Below are 19,518 nucleotides of genomic sequence, written 5' to 3'. Positions count from 1 at the left end.
GACCCCTAATATTGCAGAGAAGAAAAAGGGAACAACTGTCTTGACCAGGGAAACCCAAGTGAAGATGCGAGGATAATAAGAGCAATAACATATACAATACAAAATGCTTTCATATTATCAGTACCCTTTAAGTGAGGTGTTTTGTTGTTGTTGTTTTTTGAGACAGGGCCTCGCTCTGTCACCCAGGTTGGAATGTAGTGAGGTGATCTTGGCTCACTGCAAACTCCATCTCCCAGGCTCAAGTGATCCTCCCGCCTCAGCCTCATAAGTAGCTGGCAGCACAGGCATACGCCACCACACCTGGCTAGCTTTTGCATTTCTTGTAGAGACAGGGTTTCATCATGTTGACCAGGCTGGTCTTGAACTCCTTGCACTCCAGCGATCTGCCCGCCTCGGCCTCCCAACGTACTGGGATTGTAGGCGCGAGCCACTACAATTGGCCTTAATTAGGTTTTTTGGGGGTTTTTGGGGTTTTTTTTTTTTTTTTTTGAGAAGGAGTCTGGCTTTCTCACCAGGCTGGGGTGCAGTGGCGCCATTTCGGCTCACTGCTGTCTCCACCTCCCGGGTTCAAACGATTTTCCTGCCTCAGCCTCCCGAGTAGCTGGGATTACAGGTGCACACCACCACACTTGGCTAATTTCTGTATATTCAGTAGAGACGGGGTTTCACCATGTTGGCCAGGATGATCTCGACCTCCTGACCTGGTGATCCGCCTAACTTGGTCTCCGAAAGTGCTGGGATTACAGGCGTGAGCCACCGAGCCCAGCCCTAGGTTTTTAATCCTATTTTTATGGATGAGAAAAATAAAGGCTCAGAGAAGTTAAGTGAGTCGCTCAAGGCTGCACAGCTATTAAAGGTAAGGCCAGGATTCAAATCCAGCTTTGTCTGGAGCATAGAGAAAAAGCAGGCTGTGGAGATAGGAATCAATTTGTCTAGAGTTCCAGGTCCATCCACTTTCTTGCCTCCTCTGTAAATGTCTCTCTGTTCCTTCCCTTAACTTTCTAATCTGCTTCTCTCCTTGTCTCTTTTTTGTCTCCAGTCTCCCTATCAGTCCTCTTTACATCTGTTAATATTTTCAACCTTTATTTATTGGATCTGTACATATATGAGACCCTGTTTTGTCTCATAAGACAAAGGGAAGACCTGGTTTTTGCTCTGAAGGAACAGCAATGGCACAAACTCTGCCTCTTCCTCTTTCTCAGCCTGAGGCTTCCCACCCACCCCGTCGTCTCATGAAACGTCTCTGTCTAGACCACGCTTCTGGACTTTGGCGACACACTAAGAAATCAAAGGAAGGGAGCATCAAGTTGCATTCCCTCCCAGAGCCACTAGGGGTCACGCCCCTCCGCGCAGAAGCGCCGGCCAACGCAGCCTGACTCTGTTACTGGGGCGCGCCCTTCGCTGATTGGTGGAACCGCAAAGAAGTCGCGCTTTGATTGGGCCGCTGTCAGGTGTCGCTGCCGGCAGGTTCGGCTGCGCGAGCGGAGGGAGGCGGGTGAGTGAAGGCCGGGGGCGGCGGGGGAGTGGCTGGGGCTGGGGGCGGTATCGGACCGGGTGGGCGCGGTAGAGTGGGCTTGGTGGGTTCCCAGGGCTGGGGTTCGTTCCGGGTGGGCTCCGCTTTGGGAAGAGGCCCAGCGGAGGGGCCTTAGTGTCAGCATAGGGAGAGTGAGGCGGCGAAGGCGGGGGCGGGCAAAGGCTAGTGGAGTCGGGATGCGAGGGCGGTATTCGTGACCCGGAGCTGTGCGAGGAGAGTACCGAAGAGGGAGTCGACGGGAGAGGAGATAGGTATGTGGGGGTCTGCGTGAGGAAGAGGGGGTCCTGTGGGAGGATGGAGGAGCGGAGTCGTACAGGGGAGAGGATCAAGGTGGAAGGGATCTGCGCCAGGAGGGGTGGGGCTGGAGTCCAGGGGGAAGGGGGTAGCTTGAGGAATGGGTTGCGGCGGAGAGAAGACAGCCTGGAGGGAGGGGTGATGTGAGGAAAGAATGGATAGCAGGCCGTCATTATGGGGGGTCACTGAGGGGTCAATATAAAGATGTTACCAAGTATGGTGACTCGTGCGAGGGGGTGAAGGAGTTTAATACTGGGCAATCAGTGAGTGCAAGGATTAGTTGGATTAATGGAATTAGTTGACCAGTGATGCGGAGTGGGATGGGGAGGCTGCAGTCAGTATTGGGGCAAGAGTCATAGCAAGTTGGGGAAATTAGGCGGAACGAAGCAGCTGATACTGAGAACAGGGAGAGGAGCACAGTTGATCAGAGTCGGAATGAGGAGTGTGTCTGAAGAATTAAAAATTGCATTAAGAAGGAAGTGAGGCGTCCACTGTTCAAGGTGGGCAGAAAGTAGTGTTGGTGGCCTGAGGAGTTTTTCTGTGTTGGAAGTATTCCTGCCTGGAATTTGTATTGATATTTCCTCTTCGCTACCAATGGAGTCCACCATCAAGTGCATAGTGATTTAGGAAATTAGATGACTATGCAAGGAGCCCTAAATTCTAAGGGTTAAAGAAGTTACACCGTTTACCCTCCCTTCTACCCCTTCTCCAGATCTGATTTAACATAGATGTTCCTGAGAAGATTGCCTGCCTGCCCCTCCTTCGTTACCTTACTCGCCTATCTCCTTGCTTCTTTCCTTCCATTCACATTGATTCCTGTCAGAGTAAGACTGCCCTTTAGCCCAGTGTGGAGTGTGAAGTTTTCTTTTCTTTCGCAACAAAGCTTGGGGGAGAGGCGGATGGGGAGAAGAGCATGGAAAACAGGGAAGCGGCTCTGGGAACACCACATTAAAGCCCATCTTCTCCCAGAGGTGCATCTAAATAAATCCTGCCTTATTTCATAGCTATTTCTGTCAGGCTTCTATTTTTGCTTTGTTAACTGGGAATTTAGACCTTTCGTCTCTCTTCAGCCACATATTTGTAAACAGTCTCTTCCCTATTTTATTAGTTACCATGCCCCGTTATGTAGTTGCAGTAGAATTTCAAGAACATGAGTGTACATTCAGTGGAAAATGAGGAAGGACTCAATGGAAGAAAGGGCAAAGGGTTAGGAATCTTAGAGTTGAGAGAAAGTCCCGGCTTCAGAGCGAAGATAAAGAATGCAACAAAATTCTACTTGCTCAAACTATACAGGGACCTTGGGAATGTCCCAAGTCAGGGAAATTGGGTCAGGTCACTGAAAAGGAATTCAAAAAAAATAGCGTTTTTATCAGGGGTAAGAGTGTGTGTATGAGACCTGCAGTGCACAACTAGAAATATTAAGCCTAAGGAGAATGTCGCATCCCCGTGGCAGTTGAGAAGTAAACACAGCAGATAATGAAAACTGGAAAGGTCGAGAGGTCGAGGTCTATATAAAGGTCCGCTAGAACTTTCTTTCTGTTTATTTTTTTTTGAGACAGGATTTTCACTCTTGTTGCCCAGGCTGGAGTGCAGTGGCGTGATCTCGGCTCATTGCAACCTCCGCCTCCTGGGTTCAAGCGATTCTCCAGCCTCAGCCTCCTGAGTAGCTGGGATTACAGGTGCATGCCACCCCACCCGGCTAATTTTTTGTATTTTTAGTAGAGGCGGGGTTTCGCCATGTTGGCCAGGCTGTTCTTGAACTCCTGACCTCAAGTGATCCGCCTGCCTTGGCCTCCCAAAGTGCTGAGATTACAGGTGTGAGCCACCGTGCCTGGTGGTCAGCTAGAACGTTTCTGGTCAAAATTGTAAACCCCAGTTGTCATGAAAGAGTTTAAAGATAGAGAAAATAATTATTCAAGACTATTTTCAAAATCTATGAGACTAATTACATATATAAGATATTATTTCTGTAAGACAAGTTCATTTACTTAAGGAGTTTGTGGCTTTCACTAGAGTCATTGGTCAGTGTTTCTGAGAACTTTTGGAGACCACGGAAAATTGCTGATGTGTGACTCAATTTTTATTTTTGGAAAATAATAACAGATATTCATATCCTTACAATTCATAGTAATGAATGTTAACCTTCTGTGTATTTGCTTCAGATCTTTTTTACAATTGAAATAAACATTGTAGATAAGGTTGTGGAGTACCATTTGAATCCTCAGTTCCATTCTCCCTTCTCCTCAAAGGTAACCACTATCATCAATTTGATGTCTTTCTTTCCAGTCCCTGTTTTTATACTTCTACTAATTATATATGCAGTCATAAACCATATGTAACATTTGTATTTATACAATAGGGATGTACTGCAGGTATATTTCTGCAGTTTGTATTTGGAAACTGTCCATTTATTACATATAGCTTTTATTTTTACATTGCTATTAGTCTATCATTTCTATATATGACATTATATTTATGGATTCTACTTGTAACCTCTGAACTGTTTTCAGTTTTTCTCATTACCAACAGAGAGATGAAGAGGATTAAGAAGTTCCTCACAAAAGTCTTATGTAGGAGAATTTCTCTACAGCAGGGTTTCTCTACCTCAGCACTACTGAGATTTAAGGCTGGATAATTCTTGGTTGTGAGGAGATATCTTATGCATTTTAGAATGTTTGGCAGTATCCCTGGCCTCTACTCACTAGACGCCAATAGTACCTTTCCAATTGTGACAACCAAAAATGTCTCCTGCCAAAAGTCCCCTGTGCAGCAAAATCACAGCTGGTTGAGAACAACTACATTACTTGTGTGTACACAGAAGTGAAACTGCTGGTTCAAGTTAAAGTCTTAAGATATTCTTACTGGTACAGTTTTAGGCAGGATTTTTTTTTTTTTTCCACTGTAGCTCCTGGCGTGAGGGATCTTGGCCTAGACTAGCACTGGTTCTATAGTACCAGGGGACACTAGAGAGAACATTGAGATTTCAGTTTGAGAATGGGTTGGAGGCTGCTGTATGGATGCCTGTATTCTGAACCTCCCAACCACACTAGATCTCTTTCCCTGAACAGATTTTCTGAACTTGGGCATTTGTCTTCTATTGTTATTATTATTATTATCATTATTTGAGGCAGGGTCTTGCTCTCACCCAGGCTGGAGTGCAGTGGCACAATCACAGCTCACTGCAGCCTTGACCTCTTGGGCTTAAACAATCCTTCCACCTCAGTCTATTGAGTAGCTGGGACCACAGGCTTGTGCCACTCACTATGCCTGGCTAATTTTTAAAAACTTTTTGTCCGGGTATGGTGGTTCACGCCTGTAATCCCAGCACTTTGGGAGGCTGAGGCAGGCGGATCACGAGGTCAGGAGTTCGAGACCAGCTTGGTCAGCATGGTGAAACCTTGTCTCTACTAAAAAAAAAAAAAAATACAAAAAATTGGCCGGGCATGGTGGGGTGTGCCTGTGGTCCCAGCTACTCGGGAGGCTGAGGCAGAATTGCTTGAACCCGGGAGGTGGAGGTTGCAGTGAGCTGAGGTTATGCCACTGCACTCCAGCCTGGGCAAGAGGGCGAGACTCCATCTCAAGAAAAGAAAAAAAAATTTTTTTTTCCTTTTGAAACAGGGTATTTTTTTTTTTTTTTGAGACGGAGTCTTGCTCTTTTGCCCAGGCTGGAGTGCAGTGACATGATCTCCGCTCACTGCAAGCTCCGCCTCCCGGGTTCACGCCATTCTCCTGCCTCAGCCTCCCCAGTAGCTAGGACTACTGGAGCCGGCCACCATGCCCGGCTAATTTTTTTGTGTGTATTTTTAGTAGAGACGGGGTTTCACCATGTTAGCCAGGATGGTCTCGATCTCCTGACCTCGTGATCCCCCGCCTCGGCGTCCCAAAGTGCTGGGATTACAGGCGTGAGCCACCGTGCCTGGCCGAAACAGGGTATTTTTGTGTCGCCCAGGCTGGAGTGCAGTGGTACAATCACAGCTCATTGCAGTCCCGACCTCTTGGGCTTAAACAGTCCTCCCAGCTTAACCTCCCAAGTAGCTGGGACCACAGGCAACGTGCCACCATGCATGGCTAATTTAAGAAAAAGCTTTTGTAAAGGCCAGGTCTACCTATATTGCCCAGGCTGGTCTCAAACTCTGAGGCTCAGGCAGTCATCCTGGTTCAGCCTCCGAAAGTGCTGGGATTACACGCATGAACCACTGCACCCAGCCTTAAAATTTTTTTGTAGAGATTAGGTCTTGCTATGTTGCCCTGGCCGGTCTTAAACCCCTAAGCCCGAGTGATCCTCTTGCCTCAGCCTCCCAAAGTGCTGGAATTATAGGGATGAACCATGGTATCTGGCTGTGCAACTGTCTTTTAAGGTGGAGTAGATGAAGGAGAGAGAGAGAGCATGGGGGTTTTATTATTTTTTAAATTTTTGGTTTGAGAGAGGGTCTCACTCTGTCACCCAGGCTGGAGTGCAATGGCGTGATCTCAGCTCACTGCAACATCTGCATCCTGGGCTCAAATGATCCTCTTGCCTCAGCCTCCCAAGTAGCTGGGACTACAGGCATGCACCACCATGCCTGCCTAATTTTTGAATGTTTTTGTAGAAACTGGGTTTTGACATGTTGCCCTGGCTGGTCTCGAACTCCTGGACTCAAGTGATCCACCCTCCTCAGCCTCCCAAAGCGCCGAGATTATAGGTGTAAGCCAGTGTGCCTGGCCTTAATGTTCTGATATAATGCTTAGAATGTAGGGTGCCCTCAATAAATATTTTTTGAGTTAATCTTTGGGAAGAATGAAGAAGAGGTTTAAGGGGAAAGGAAGCTGAGCTCTCTCATTCCTCTTCCTTTGAATTAAATTACTGAATTCAACATTACTGTGAGGAGGTGGAAAAGGGCTAGGAACATTGTGAAATGAGTCCAAAGTTTGAAATGTCACTCTAACCTTCTCTTCTGGTAGGACTCAAGAGTAGCCTTCCTCGAGGACCTGCCTTTCCCATTTGCTGCCTGAAGTTAATGTTTCTTGCTGGCCAAATCAGGGACATGCTGGCATTGTAAGGGCTGATTATCTGATCCTCTTACTAATTTATTGTTTGGGGTGGGGTGAGCAGGGAGGAAAAGGGATACCTTGCTTTTCTTTTATGGCTCTTTTAGCATCTCAAGTCATAGCCCATATGCCTCCTTTCTTGTTGATCCTTCTTCCTATAGCTTTGTTTTGTTTCCCCTTATAGTTCCCTCTTATGCTTTTCATCTCCATCCCCAGCCCCACCCACTGCCAGGGGGCTTGGGTTCTGAGCTGATGGGGTACCCCCCTCTGCAGAGCGGGATGAGTGGGTGTTCCGGCAGGGATGTGGTCATTGACGGCCAGTGAGGGCGAGAGTACCACGGCCCACTTCTTCCTTGGAGCTGGAGATGAGGGGCTGGGCACCCGTGGAATAGGCATGAGGCCAGAAGAGAGTGACAGCGAGCTCCTTGAGGATGAGGAGGATGAAGTGGTAAGAATGGGGAAAATGATGTAACTTGGGGTTGGAGCCTCTGTCCTAAAGAGTTAAGATTCTATTGGTTAGAGATACCTCTCTGTTCTTTCCGAATGCATAGACTCCCTGCATAAACAGGCCCTATCCTAGTTTAGGGGAGGGGCAGTAGAGATTGGTAGGTTGCCTCTCTTAGAAATCCCTGCCCTGGCCGGGCCTGGGTAATCCCAGCACTTTGGGAGGCCAAGGTGGCCAGATCATTTGAGGTCAGGAATTCGAAAGCAGCCTGTCCAACATGGTGAAACCCTGTCTCTACTAAAAATACAAAAATTAGCTGGGTGTGGTGATGGGCGCCTGTAATCCCAGCTACTCGAGAGGTCTAGGCAGGAGAATCGCTTGAGCCCAGGAGTTGGAGGTTGCAGTGAGCAGAAATCGTGCCACTGCACTCCAGCCTGGGCGACAGAGTGAGACTCCATCTCCAAAAAAAAAAAGAAACCCCTGCCCTTAGGATCTTCCTGTCGTCTCATGGTTGTTGGTTCTCTAGCTCTCCTGCTTGAGCACATATTTCCTACTGTGGAAAGGCTCCAATTCTGTAGGCAGTTGGAATCCCTAGCTGTGCCTCAACCTCGATCAAAGTTAGGAGGCACCCTTTATCCCATAGGTCCAGAGTTCTGGCAAGAAACTCTGTGCCCTAAGAAGATAAGACAGTGTTCCCAGAAGGGGGTGATATTGGTGGGAAGTTCTTGAGTTTCTGATAGCACTTCCTCTCTGTAGCCTCCTGAACCTCAGATCATTGTTGGCATCTGTGCCATGACCAAGAAATCCAAGTCCAAGCCAATGACTCAAATCCTAGAGCGACTCTGCAGATTTGACTACCTGACTGTTATCATTCTGGGAGAAGATGTAATCCTTAATGAACCTGTGGAAAACTGGCCATCCTGCCACTGCCTCATCTCTTTCCACTCCAAAGGTTGGGGTCTATGAAGGAAAATGGGAGGGAATGGTGGTGGGAATACTGGTTCGGGAAATGAGGTTCTTATTGTCTTATTTCCTTAGTAAAGAGCCGTCAGCTACTTGTGACACACTAGAGAATGGTGCCAAGGAGTTTGCTTTCCCTACATCTTGCAGGAGTTGCCGGGGGTTTAAAGCCTATAGTCTAACCTCAGGACAACTCTAAGTGTCTTAGGATCTCTGACAGAATTGGGTCTCTGGAAGGACCGTAAAAATAACTTCTGTTTTACTTTTTCTTGATAAATATCCTAGACTTGGGGAGCTGGGCAGAAGAATAAGTGATGGGTTGAATGGGTAGAGGAGCTCAGTGGCAGCTAATAGCTTTAATATGTCTTTGTATCTCTCTTGCTCTTTTCTCGTTCTCTTTCTCTCCCTTCCTTTGGTCTCTTTATTTCCTGTCTCCATTCCAGGCTTTCCTCTGGACAAAGCTGTTGCTTACTCCAAGCTTCGAAACCCCTTTCTTATCAATGATCTGGCCATGCAGTATTACATCCAAGATAGGTATAACTTCCTATTGACCAGTGAGATGGGTGGCTTTGGGATCATGCGTGTTCAGGGAACCCACTGTGAGAGGGGCAGAGTGAAACCAACATGCCTAATTTTTGTACCATAATTTTGTGCCCTGGTGTCTTTTAATCCTGTGCAAATGAAATCCCCAGCCTCTCCCCTTAGTTACTCCCACCTCTCCCAGCTATTTTATTTGGGGGTGACAGGAGGGAGGTGTACCGGATCCTGCAGGAAGAGGGTATTGATCTGCCTCGATATGCTGTGCTCAACCGTGATCCTGCCCGGCCTGAGGGTGAGTACCTGGCCTGAGGGAGGGTTAGTCCTGCCTTTCCTTGCTTTCTATGACTTAGCCACGTTTCCATCTTCTAGACATCTCCTGTATACCACCTATCTGTGTGGGGTTTTGGTTATTGGATTATGGGTGGGGTTAGAGCCATGAGTCTTCGGACAGAGGGTTGGACCTGTTATGTAGAGATTTTACCTCATCTATTACAAAGATATAGTCATAAAAATTTGAGGGTTATAGAGACGAAAACCTGGGGAAATGAGAATTAGTAATATTCCACAACCTTAGGCCATAGGAATGAGTACACATCCACCTTTCAGAATGCAACCTGATAGAAGGTGAAGACCAAGTAGAGGTCAATGGAGCTGTCTTTCCCAAGCCCTTTGTGGAGAAGCCAGTGAGTGCAGAAGACCACAATGTTTACATCTACTACCCCAGCTCAGCTGGAGGAGGAAGCCAGCGTCTCTTTCGTAAGGTAGGGGGGATATTTGAGCATCTGGGGAGTCAGAGAGGTGAAAGGGCAAGGATGAGGTTGTGGGGAAGGAAGATGGAGAATTTGGGGACAGAACAGAGAGTTGAGGCAACATTGTTTTTTCTTCTTTTTTTCTCTTGAAGATTGGCAGCCGAAGCAGTGTTTACTCACCTGAGAGCAGCGTCCGAAAGACGGGATCGTACATCTATGAGGAGTTTATGCCAACAGATGGCACAGATGTCAAGGTTATGGTGGATATAGGGATTTAAGAGGTTACAAATGTGTGGGTGGGGATGGGGTACTTGGGAAACAGGTGGAAGTATATGGGGAGGAGGTCCTAGAAAATAACATGATGTGAATGTGATTGGCTTTCATATTCAGGTGAAGATAATGAGTGGAGGATACAGACATTCACATTTTCACTATCAGAGCAAGGGCAAGGCTGACTTAGAAAAATGGTATAATGTTTGTAAATTATTTTTTAATAAGGACTACCTGACAGTAGTGGAGTCCCGAGGAGAAATTCATAATGATACTTCAGTAAGGCTCAGTAGGAAAAATGTTGGTCAGTCTCCTTAATGCTCAGGATTTGTTTTGTTTTTGTTGTTGTTGTTTTACTCTGAAACTCGTCTACAGACCTAGTGCTCATGTTGTCTTCTCATATACAGGGTGAGCTGTGGGCATACTCAGTGATGCTATGTACCTGCAGGTGTATACAGTGGGGCCAGATTATGCCCATGCTGAAGCTAGAAAATCTCCAGCTTTGGATGGGAAGGTTGAACGAGACAGTGAGGGGAAAGAGATTCGATATCCAGTCATGCTGACTGCCATGGAAAAGCTGGTGGCCAGGAAAGTCTGCGTAGCTTTCAAGGTAGAGGAGGGCCCAGGGAGGTTGTGAAATGAGGGAGAGAGGAAGGAACAGGGGTCCGGGAAGAGTAACTGTCTTGTTCTCATCTTTCTTCTTTTCCTTGCAGCAAACAGTTTGTGGATTTGACCTTCTTCGTGCCAATGGTCATTCCTTTGTGTGTGATGTCAATGGCTTTAGTTTTGTCAAGAACTCGATGAAATACTACGATGACTGTGCCAAGATTCTGGGGTAAGAGACATAGTGGTCTGCGCTGGGGAGAATGGGCTTACAGAAGAATATTTGAAAGTTTTTGCTTTATTTTAAATATCACAAATATGATTTAAAAGTGAAAAAGCAGGCCAGGCGTGATGACTCATGCCTATAAACTCTGCACTTTGTGAGGCTGAGGCGGGTGGGTCACCTGAGGTCAGGAGTTAGAGACCAGCCTGGTCAACATGGTGAAACCCTGTTTCTACTAAAGATACAACCTTAGCCAGGCATGGTGGCGCATGCCTGTAATCCCAGCTACTAGGGAGGCTGCGGCAGGAGAATCGCTTGAACGCAGGAGGTGAAGGTTGCAGTGAGCTGAGATCGTGCCATTGCACTCCAGCCTGGGTGACAAGAGCAAAACTGCGTCCCAATAAATAAATAAATTAATTAATTAATTAAATTAAAAAAATAAAAATAAGAAAGGAAGGGCTCCTCAGGCTCCTTGCCTTTCTAACACTGCCCCTCCCAGAGACCATTGTTGTTAACAGTTTTAGACATAACAATTTATCTTTTTCTGCCATATCCAAACTGTATTTCTTTTACTAAATGTGGTTATACTATAATACTGCTCTGCAACTTGACTTTCCAAGAAATTTGTCACGTAATGTATAAACCATTCAGAAATATATGAGGAATGATGACTATAGTGAGCATCTATGTATTCACCACCTAGCTTAAGAAATAAAATATTAGGAATATAGGTCGGGTGCGGTAGCTCACGCCTGTAATCCTGGCACTTTGGGAGGCCGAGGCGGGTACATCACCTGAGGTCAGGAGTTTGAGACCAGCCTGACCAACATGGTGAAACCTCGTTCCTACTACAAATACAAAAAATTGGCCAGGCTCAGTGGCTTCCGCCTGTAATCCCAGCACTTTGGGAGGCCAGGGTTCATGGATCACCTGAGGTCAGGACTTTGAGACCAGCCTGGCCAACATGGTGAAACCCCATCTCTACTAAAAATACAAAAAAAAATGAGCCAGGCATATTGGTGGGCGCCTGTAATCCCAGCCACCTGGGAGGCTGAGACAGGAGAATCACTTGAACCCGGGAGGCGGAGATTGCAGTGAGCCGAGATCATGCTGCTGTACTCCAGCCTGGGTGACAAGAGTGAGACTCCATCTCAAAAAAAAAACCCAAAAAAACCCAAAAAATTAGTCAGCCGTGGTGGTGGTCCCCTATAATCTCAGCTGCTTGGGAGGCTGAGGCAGTAGAATCACTTGATCCCAGGAGGTGGAGGTTGCAGTGAGCTGAGATCAAGCCATTGTACTCCAGCCTGGGCAACAAGAGTGAAACTCTATCTCAAAAAAAAAAAAAAAAAATATATATATATATATATATACACACACACACACACGTACACATATATGTATATATGTGTATATATGTACGTATATATTGTATATATACACATACATATGTGCATCTATATACACATATGTGTGTATCTATATACGCATACATGTGTGTATGTACACAAACTGTACACATACGTGTGTGTATGTACACGTGTGTGTGTGTGTGTGTGTATGTATATATATATAATCGAAGCCCCTATGTACTCCTCCCTAGTAACATCCCCTCCCCATCCCCAGACGGAACCACAATCCATAATTTGGTGTTTGTCATTCCATGTATTTATTTATATTTGTACTACATAAATATGGGTATTTGTTTGTATGTTTTTAGACTTTATATTAATGTATTCTTCTGCCTGCAGCCTGCTTGTTTTTGTGAGCTTCATTCCTGTGAGTAGTTCTGGTTTATTCATTTTTACAGGGCTTCTTTGTTTCTCTTTCTAGGAACACCATAATGCGGGAGCTTGCCCCACAGTTCCAGATTCCATGGTCCATCCCCACGGAGGCTGAGGACATTCCCATTGTTCCCACCACATCTGGCACTATGTAAGCAAAAGCAAAAAATCTAGAGTAACCTACTTAAGACCCATGGGATTCCTTAAGCCAGACTAATGGTTACTTCCTGACCCCACACTATCTGACTAATGGAGCCTAGGCCTCTTATACACAGTCTTCTTAACTCCACTTATATTCCCCCGCCGTTTTTTTTGTTTTGTTTTGTTTGTTTTTGAGACAGAGTCTAGCTCTGTTGCCCAGGCTGGAGTGCGGTGGCATGATCTCGGCCCACAGCAACCTCCACCTCCTGGGTTCAGGTGAGCACATCTGGCTAATTTTTGTGTTTTTAGTAGAGACGGGGTTTCACCATGTGACCAGGCTGATCTTGAACTCCTGACGTCAAGTGATCCACCCGCCTCGGCCTTCCAACGAGCTGGGATTACAGGCATGAGCCACCATGCCCAGCCTCCATTTATATTCCTAATCTCAGTTCCCTTTTCTTTTTCTTTCTTTTTTTTTTTTTTGCGACAGGATCTGGCTCTGTCTCCCAGGCTGGAGTGCAGTGGTGCACTCATGGTTCACTGCAGCCTCTATCTCCTGGGCTCAAGTGATGCTCCCACCTCAGCCTCCCAAATAGCTGGGACCACAGGCGTGTGGCACCATGCCTGGATAATTTTTTTTCTTTTAACTTTTTTTATAGAGACAGACTCACCCTATGTTGCTCATGCTCACCCTATGTTTCTCCTGGGCCTAAGTGATCCTCCCACCTCAGCCTCCCAAAGTGCTGAGATCACAGGCCTGAGCCCTGCTCAGCCCCTCTGTTTTTTGACATGTCAAGTAATGTGATGACAGCAGGTGGGATGGGGGTGTGGGAGAGGCTCTGATAACATTTATGATCTTAGGATGGAACTTCGTTGTGTCATTGCAATTATTCGTCATGGGGATCGTACTCCCAAGCAGAAGATGAAGATGGAAGTGAAACACCCAAGGTCAGAAGAGTGTCCTAATTTACATAAATAGGTTTTCGTGAGGAAGACTGCATGGGGGGCAAGTCCTGGAGGCTTTGACTGTCTCATGCCACACTGAAGCTTCTCGTTACTTCTTCAGGTTTTTTGCTCTGTTTGAAAAACATGGTGGCTACAAGACAGGAAAATTAAAACTCAAGCGACCTGAGCAGCTCCAGGTAAGGTAGTGAATCTGGCCAGGAGGAGCAGTGCCATGAGAGAGATAGAGGATATGGCATTGGGAGTCTTGATAAAAGACTAGGATGGAAAGGTAACTGTCTAGGACTTGGCCTTCTGCATGGATACCTTATTATTTCCTCTAGGAGGTGCTGGATATCACAAGGCTGTTGTTGGCTGAACTGGAGAAAGAACCAGGTGGTGAGATCGAGGAGAAGACTGGAAAACTAGAGCAGCTGAAGTCTGTATTGGAGATGTGAGAAAGGGGATAGCAAAAGGGAGCCAATAACAGTGAGAATTGGGGTGCTGGAACAGAACATAAACTGTGACTTTATCCTGCAGGTATGGTCACTTCTCAGGTATAAACCGGAAGGTACAATTGACTTACTACCCTCATGGAGTAAAAGCTTCTAATGAGGGGCAAGGTAAGATGTAGTCCCCCTTACCACTACCTCTCAGATCTTGTGTTCTTTTTATTTTTTTTGTCCATCTTCTTTCCCCACAAGATCTGTTTTTCTTGAGCCTACAGATGACCTTTACCCCAAATTACGTCTCTGGTCTCCTCAGAAGACCTAAGGTTTAGATTTTCCCACTATTTTTCTTAGATCTAGACCGTTCACTGCCCTTTATTCCTTCAGATCCACAGAGGGAAACTCTGGCCCCATCTCTGTTGCTGGTACTGAAGTGGGGTGGAGAACTGACTCCTGCTGGCCGTGTTCAGGCTGAGGAGCTGGGGCGAGCTTTTCGCTGCATGTACCCTGGAGGACAGGGTGAGTGTTTTGGGGAGTGAACGCATAGCAGGGCCAGGATAAAATGATTAGAGAGTAAGTTGGGGAAAATGAAGGGACAGAGACAGTGGGGGAATGAATATTTTTTCTTCCACGAGTATTTATAGCAGTCCATTCCTGGTCCCCCACCTTTGTCCCCAGGTGACTATGCTGGCTTCCCTGGTTGTGGGCTGCTTCGTCTCCATAGCACTTTCCGCCACGATCTCAAGATCTATGCCTCTGATGAGGGTCGTGTTCAGATGACTGCTGCTGCCTTCGCCAAGGTGCATACTACAGTTCTGTAGTCCCAGTTTCCATTAGGTAGAGAAGCAGAGAGTTTGGAGAACCAGTTGGAGCATTTCAGGGTGCTTGTAGGCCAACTCAGAGAAGTTTCTGCATGTATCGGACCCATTCTGTACTACCAAGAATGAGCTGAGAATAATTAGTGAGGGTAGGCCCCATCTCTTCAACCAGCTCCCATTCGATCCCTGGGACCATCTAGGTCTAGGGATGCTAACCTGCAAGGGAAACAAATAGACCTTGTGCTTTCTCTTTAGGGCCTTCTGGCTCTAGAAGGGGAGCTGACACCCATTTTGGTGCAAATGGTGAAGAGTGCCAACATGAATGGGCTACTGGACAGCGATGGGGATTCCTTGAGCAGCTGCCAGCACCGGGTGAAGGCTCGGCTGCACCATATTCTACAGCAGGATGCGCCCTTTGGCCCTGAGGACTACGATCAGGTCAGGCTCAAAAATAGCCTGGATCCCCAATTCCTAGAATTCTAAATAGTAGGGATCAATAATAACAGTATTTACTGTATGCCAGGCACTGTTTTAGTTATTTTACACATATATTATTTAATCCTTACAGCAACCCTTTGAGATAAGTACAGGTCCACAATCTCTTATGCATAATTTTGAAAATTAAAAAGATTTTTTTCTTGACATTGAGATTCATTTGGCAGCTAAACCTGACACAAACTGTCATAAGACTTTTATAATCCTTAGTTTTCCCACTTAGTGTAAATAGTCGTGCATTTTGTGGCAGAAATATTAATGTGTTTGGTTATGCCATGGGCCCTGATGGAGGTATTATATACATATGGCATATGTACTGTATTAACTTCTAAAGTCCCACAGATTCTCAATTCCAAAGCACAGCTCTGATCCCAAGGATCCTGAACAAAAGAACGTTTCAGTTATCCATTGTTGCATAGTAAACTACCCCAAAACGTAGTAACCTAAAACAGCAACCATTTTATTATCTCTCACAGTTCTGGGCTCATCTGATCTTGCTTGGAGTCTCTCCTGAAATTGCAGTCAGATATTGACTGGAGCTGGAACCATCTGGAAGTTCAGCTGGGACTGTGGGATGGCTGGCTCTCTCCCTCTTCATGCTCTCCCTGTAATCTCAGTGCCTCTTTTCTCCACATGGTTCTTCATATGGTTTCCGTAGCATGATAGCCAGATGTATTAAATGGTAGCTTTAGGGATATTCAAAAGCAGAAGCTTAGAAGCTTTCTTAAAGTGTAGGCCCAGAAATAGCACAACATAACTTTGTTATTTTTTATTGGTTAAACAGTTACAGGGCCAGCCAGATTTAAGGGAAGGGAAGGAAAGGAAGACAAAGAATTGATGGTCATCTTTAAAGCACTACAAGGACTGCAGACCACAAGGACTTTCCTCCCATTTTACAGATGAGGAAACCTAGGCTCAGAAGAATCTAAGCAATTTTCCTCATGTCATCCAGCTAATACAAACCCAAGGGGTCTAACTCCAACACCCAGGCTGTTACATTGCTTTATAGTATTAATCCCACTATATGCCATTACCCAATATGGTCGTTCTTTTTCCTGCATATCTGGGCCACAAATGACCAGGCAGTGGTTTTCTACTCTTCCCACTCCTCATTTCTGATATGTTCTTTAAAAAAAATGTTTATAACTTTGAAATTGTGGTACCATTTTAACCATTTTTAAGTTTCCAGTTCAGTAGCATTACATGTATTTACATTGTTGTGTAACATTTCTGATTGGTTCTTAAATGAGTTAAGTAGCTAAGCACATTGCTATGAGCCCATAGGATTTTCTGTGTTCTCTGAGTAGGACTTGATAAGGAACAGGACCTTGCTCCTTTATTTCCCAATCCATTGCTCACTGTCAAACTCAAAAAAGCTAAGGCAGCTTTCCTTTCTGCCTTGCCTTCTTTTGCGAGCAAGAATGAAACTTGTGAGGACCTAAACAGAATTGTGCATTTTCAGCCACAGTCTTGATTCTGCCTCCCCATTTCTCATTGACTGTTACTGTCCTACAAGCCTGAGTCAGAACCCAGTTTTGAGGCAGCATTTCTACTCTAGGCTCAGGCTAGCATCTTGTTTAGAGGAAGAAGATAATGTTATCTGTGATCTCTACTCATGAAAACATTCTGTGGAGATTTTGAGGGATTTTGGTTCAATCTTTATTCTCCAGTATTTTCCATGTGTATTCTAGAGCCCTCAAGAAAATAACTTAGGTCTGTTTTATTTTCTCTGGACTCTTAAAATCAATCCCTCTTAGACGACTATATGCTAGAGCAGTGCCCTTACCTGAAGGCCTAGAACTGCTAGTATGCCCAGTAACCTAAGAATGCTCACTGGAGTGAACCAACATACACAGCTGTATTGTGGGTAGTCTCTGTGTAATAAACTCACAGGAATCTGGGCAATTAGTGCTGAGCCTGTCTTGCTTTTCTTCTCTCTATTCTTCATAGCTGGCTCCCACCAGAAGTACTTCCCTGCTCAACTCCATGACTATCATCCAGAATCCTGTGAAGGTCTGTGATCAGGTATTTGCCCTGATCGAAAACCTCACCCACCAGATCCGGGAACGAATGCAGGACCCCAGGTCTGTAGGTGGGTATGAATACTACTATCTTCCCTTCAAGGTCTCAGGTATGGATGGGTTTCTCAGGCATTCTGGTGTCCTCTCCTAAACGTCAGAGACCAGGCCTCCTCCTCCCTCTGGCTGTACTTCAGAGTTGTCAAGGTCTTTTGTTGGAGGTAAAATCTTTGATTCTTATCTGATTCCTGCCTTTCTTCCAGACCTGCAGCTCTACCACAGTGAGACACTAGAGCTAATGCTACAGCGTTGGAGCAAGCTGGAGCGTGACTTTCGACAGAAGAGTGGGCGCTATGATATCAGTAAGATCCCTGACATCTATGACTGTGTCAAGTATGATGTGCAGCACAATGGGAGTCTGGGACTTCAAGGCACAGCAGAGTTGCTCCGTCTCTCTAAGGCACTGGCTGATGTGGTCATTCCCCAGGTGTGTCTTGTATAAGGGACCTAGCCTGGGGATGAGGGTGTTGGGAAGGAAAGAGAGAAAAGGTGGAAAGGAAGGGTGATTTGAGACTAGAGGAAAGCAACTCAGAGAAGGAATAAGTTGAGTTGCTACATTTCTCAGGGTCCACTCTGGCTCTTGGTAAGTACAGGAGGCTAATTCAGGAGACACCTGGAAGAGGGGGAATGTAGTGGATATGAAAGAAGCCCTAGACGTGAGGTGAAGACAGGCATGATCTCGGTCCTGGGAATATGAGGCATGAGAAAACAAGATTTATTGAGGTATTTATTCCTGGCCTGTGGCCCCTAGGAGTACGGGATCAGTCGGGAGGAGAAACTGGAAATTGCTGTGGGCTTCTGTCTTCCACTGTTGCGGAAGATACTACTTGACCTGCAGAGAACCCACGAGGATGAGTCTGTCAACAAGCTGCATCCCCTGTGAGGGAGGGCTGGGAGGGGTGTTGGATGGAGGGAGGGGCATGTCAGGGAGCCTTGGGGGAATCAAAGCTGGGACAGCCTGGGGAACCAAGAATAGACAAGATTTTGGGATAGAAAGGAGAGAAGTCTTTGAGGTGGGAGGAGGGAGTTTGCAGAAGGGTGGGAACAGGGTTAACTGACTGTGTGAGTGATTTAGCTGTTATCTCAGGTACTCCCGAGGCGTGCTCTCCCCAGGTCGCCACGTTCGAACGCGTCTCTATTTCACCAGTGAGAGCCATGTCCACTCTCTGCTCAGTGTCTTCCGTTATGGAGGACTTCTTGATGTAAGGATCCTCCTTCTTCTTTAGGCTGTGAACAGCTTTTTCCCAGCATTCTTTTACTCTTCTCAAATGAAAACTTTCTCCATTCTCATTGGCTCCCTGCTCATTCTCTGACTCCCATTTCCTTAAGCAATGGCTTACCTCTTTTTGCATTTGGTAGGAGACCCAGGATGCACAATGGCAGCGAGCTTTGGATTATCTTAGTGCCATCTCAGAGCTTAACTACATGACCCAGATTGTCATCATGCTTTATGAGGACAACACACAGGTGAGGAGCTAGCAGGTGGGAGATGAGAGGAAGGCCCCTTCTTTTGAATTCTATTAAAAAAAAAAACTTGCTTATCCTTATAATTTGGAGAATCCAGCTAGGTGTGGCACTTATGCACAGCATGACACAGAGCATCCACTAGGTTCCTACTGGAATGGAAAATATGTTCTGGGATGTTGTTGAGCCAGAGAGGTAACCTAGAACACAGCTCTGGCATTAGAAGAGTATGGAATTTGGGACAATGTTATGAGTCTTATTTCCTCAAACATGGTTATACATATACCTTCTGCATATGGTTCCACAATTATACTTTTTTTTTTTTTTTTTTTTTGAGACAAGGTCTCACTCTGACACCCGAGCTGGAGTGCGATGCTACAATCTGAGCTCACTGCAGCCTTGCAACCTCTGCCTCCTGGGCTCAAGTGATCCTCTCACGTCAGCCTCCTAAGTAGCTGGGATGACAGACATGTGCCACCATGCCCGGCTAATTTTTTGTAGAGATAGGGTCTCAACATGTTGCCCAGGGTGGTGTCAAACTCCTGGACTCAAGTGATCTGCCTGTCCCAGCCTCCCAAGGTGCTAGGATTACAGGTGTGAGCCACTGCTCCTGGCCCACAAGGTATCTTTAAATGTTCTGCTATATGCACCACAGCCAAGCTGAGTTATTGTGGAAGGTGATGGGAAGGGTTGTAAAGCTGGAA

The 19,518-nt window shown here is 46.1% G+C and overlaps 2 protein-coding genes across 15 annotated transcripts in view; both read left to right on the top strand.

The window, feature by feature from the left end:
* Positions 1–1,288, top strand: part of LOC129137209 (stereocilin) — a 28,600-nt gene extending 27,312 nt beyond the window's left edge. Inside the window, exon 30 of the mRNA XM_063794876.1 lies at positions 1,203–1,288. Within this exon, the coding sequence (XP_063650946.1) occupies positions 1,203–1,207 (5 nt within the window). The 3' untranslated portion in view covers positions 1,208–1,288. The remainder of the gene's footprint in view (positions 1–1,202) is intronic.
* Positions 1,289–1,351: 63 nt separating this feature from the next.
* The window catches only part of PPIP5K1 (diphosphoinositol pentakisphosphate kinase 1), a 58,669-nt gene continuing 40,502 nt past the window's right edge, over positions 1,352–19,518 (top strand). For 5 of the 14 annotated variants that reach the window (XM_063794887.1, XM_063794883.1, XM_063794879.1 and 2 more), the window contains exons 1-23: positions 1,352–1,495; positions 6,770–6,863; positions 7,130–7,304; positions 8,058–8,253; positions 8,705–8,795; positions 9,008–9,093; positions 9,408–9,562; positions 9,703–9,804; positions 10,269–10,430; positions 10,534–10,655; positions 12,477–12,578; positions 13,430–13,516; positions 13,635–13,710; positions 13,855–13,964; positions 14,051–14,133; positions 14,347–14,478; positions 14,638–14,759; positions 15,033–15,215; positions 17,223–17,364; positions 17,554–17,777; positions 18,102–18,229; positions 18,438–18,552; positions 18,710–18,817. In XM_063794887.1, coding sequence (XP_063650957.1) covers positions 7,158–7,304; positions 8,058–8,253; positions 8,705–8,795; positions 9,008–9,093; positions 9,408–9,562; positions 9,703–9,804; positions 10,269–10,430; positions 10,534–10,655; positions 12,477–12,578; positions 13,430–13,516; positions 13,635–13,710; positions 13,855–13,964; positions 14,051–14,133; positions 14,347–14,478; positions 14,638–14,759; positions 15,033–15,215; positions 17,223–17,364; positions 17,554–17,777; positions 18,102–18,229; positions 18,438–18,552; positions 18,710–18,817 — 2,673 coding nt within the window. In that variant the 5' untranslated portion in view covers positions 1,352–1,495; positions 6,770–6,863; positions 7,130–7,157. Of the gene's footprint in view, positions 1,496–6,769; positions 6,864–7,040; positions 7,305–8,057; positions 8,254–8,704; positions 8,796–9,007; positions 9,094–9,407; positions 9,563–9,702; positions 9,805–10,227; positions 10,431–10,533; positions 10,656–12,476; positions 12,579–13,429; positions 13,517–13,634; positions 13,711–13,854; positions 13,965–14,050; positions 14,134–14,346; positions 14,479–14,637; positions 14,760–15,032; positions 15,216–17,222; positions 17,365–17,553; positions 17,778–18,101; positions 18,230–18,437; positions 18,553–18,709; positions 18,818–19,518 lie in introns of those variants that run through there. The other 9 variants (XM_063794885.1, XM_063794881.1, XM_063794878.1 and 6 more) reach the window with 5 other exon arrangements.

Source organism: Pan troglodytes, chromosome 16 (assembly GCF_028858775.2).
Source record: "Pan troglodytes isolate AG18354 chromosome 16, NHGRI_mPanTro3-v2.0_pri, whole genome shotgun sequence".
Lineage (NCBI taxonomy): Eukaryota > Metazoa > Chordata > Mammalia > Primates > Hominidae > Pan > Pan troglodytes.
Note: the sequence above shows the minus strand (reverse complement) of the source record. Positions and strands in the feature narration are given on the sequence as shown.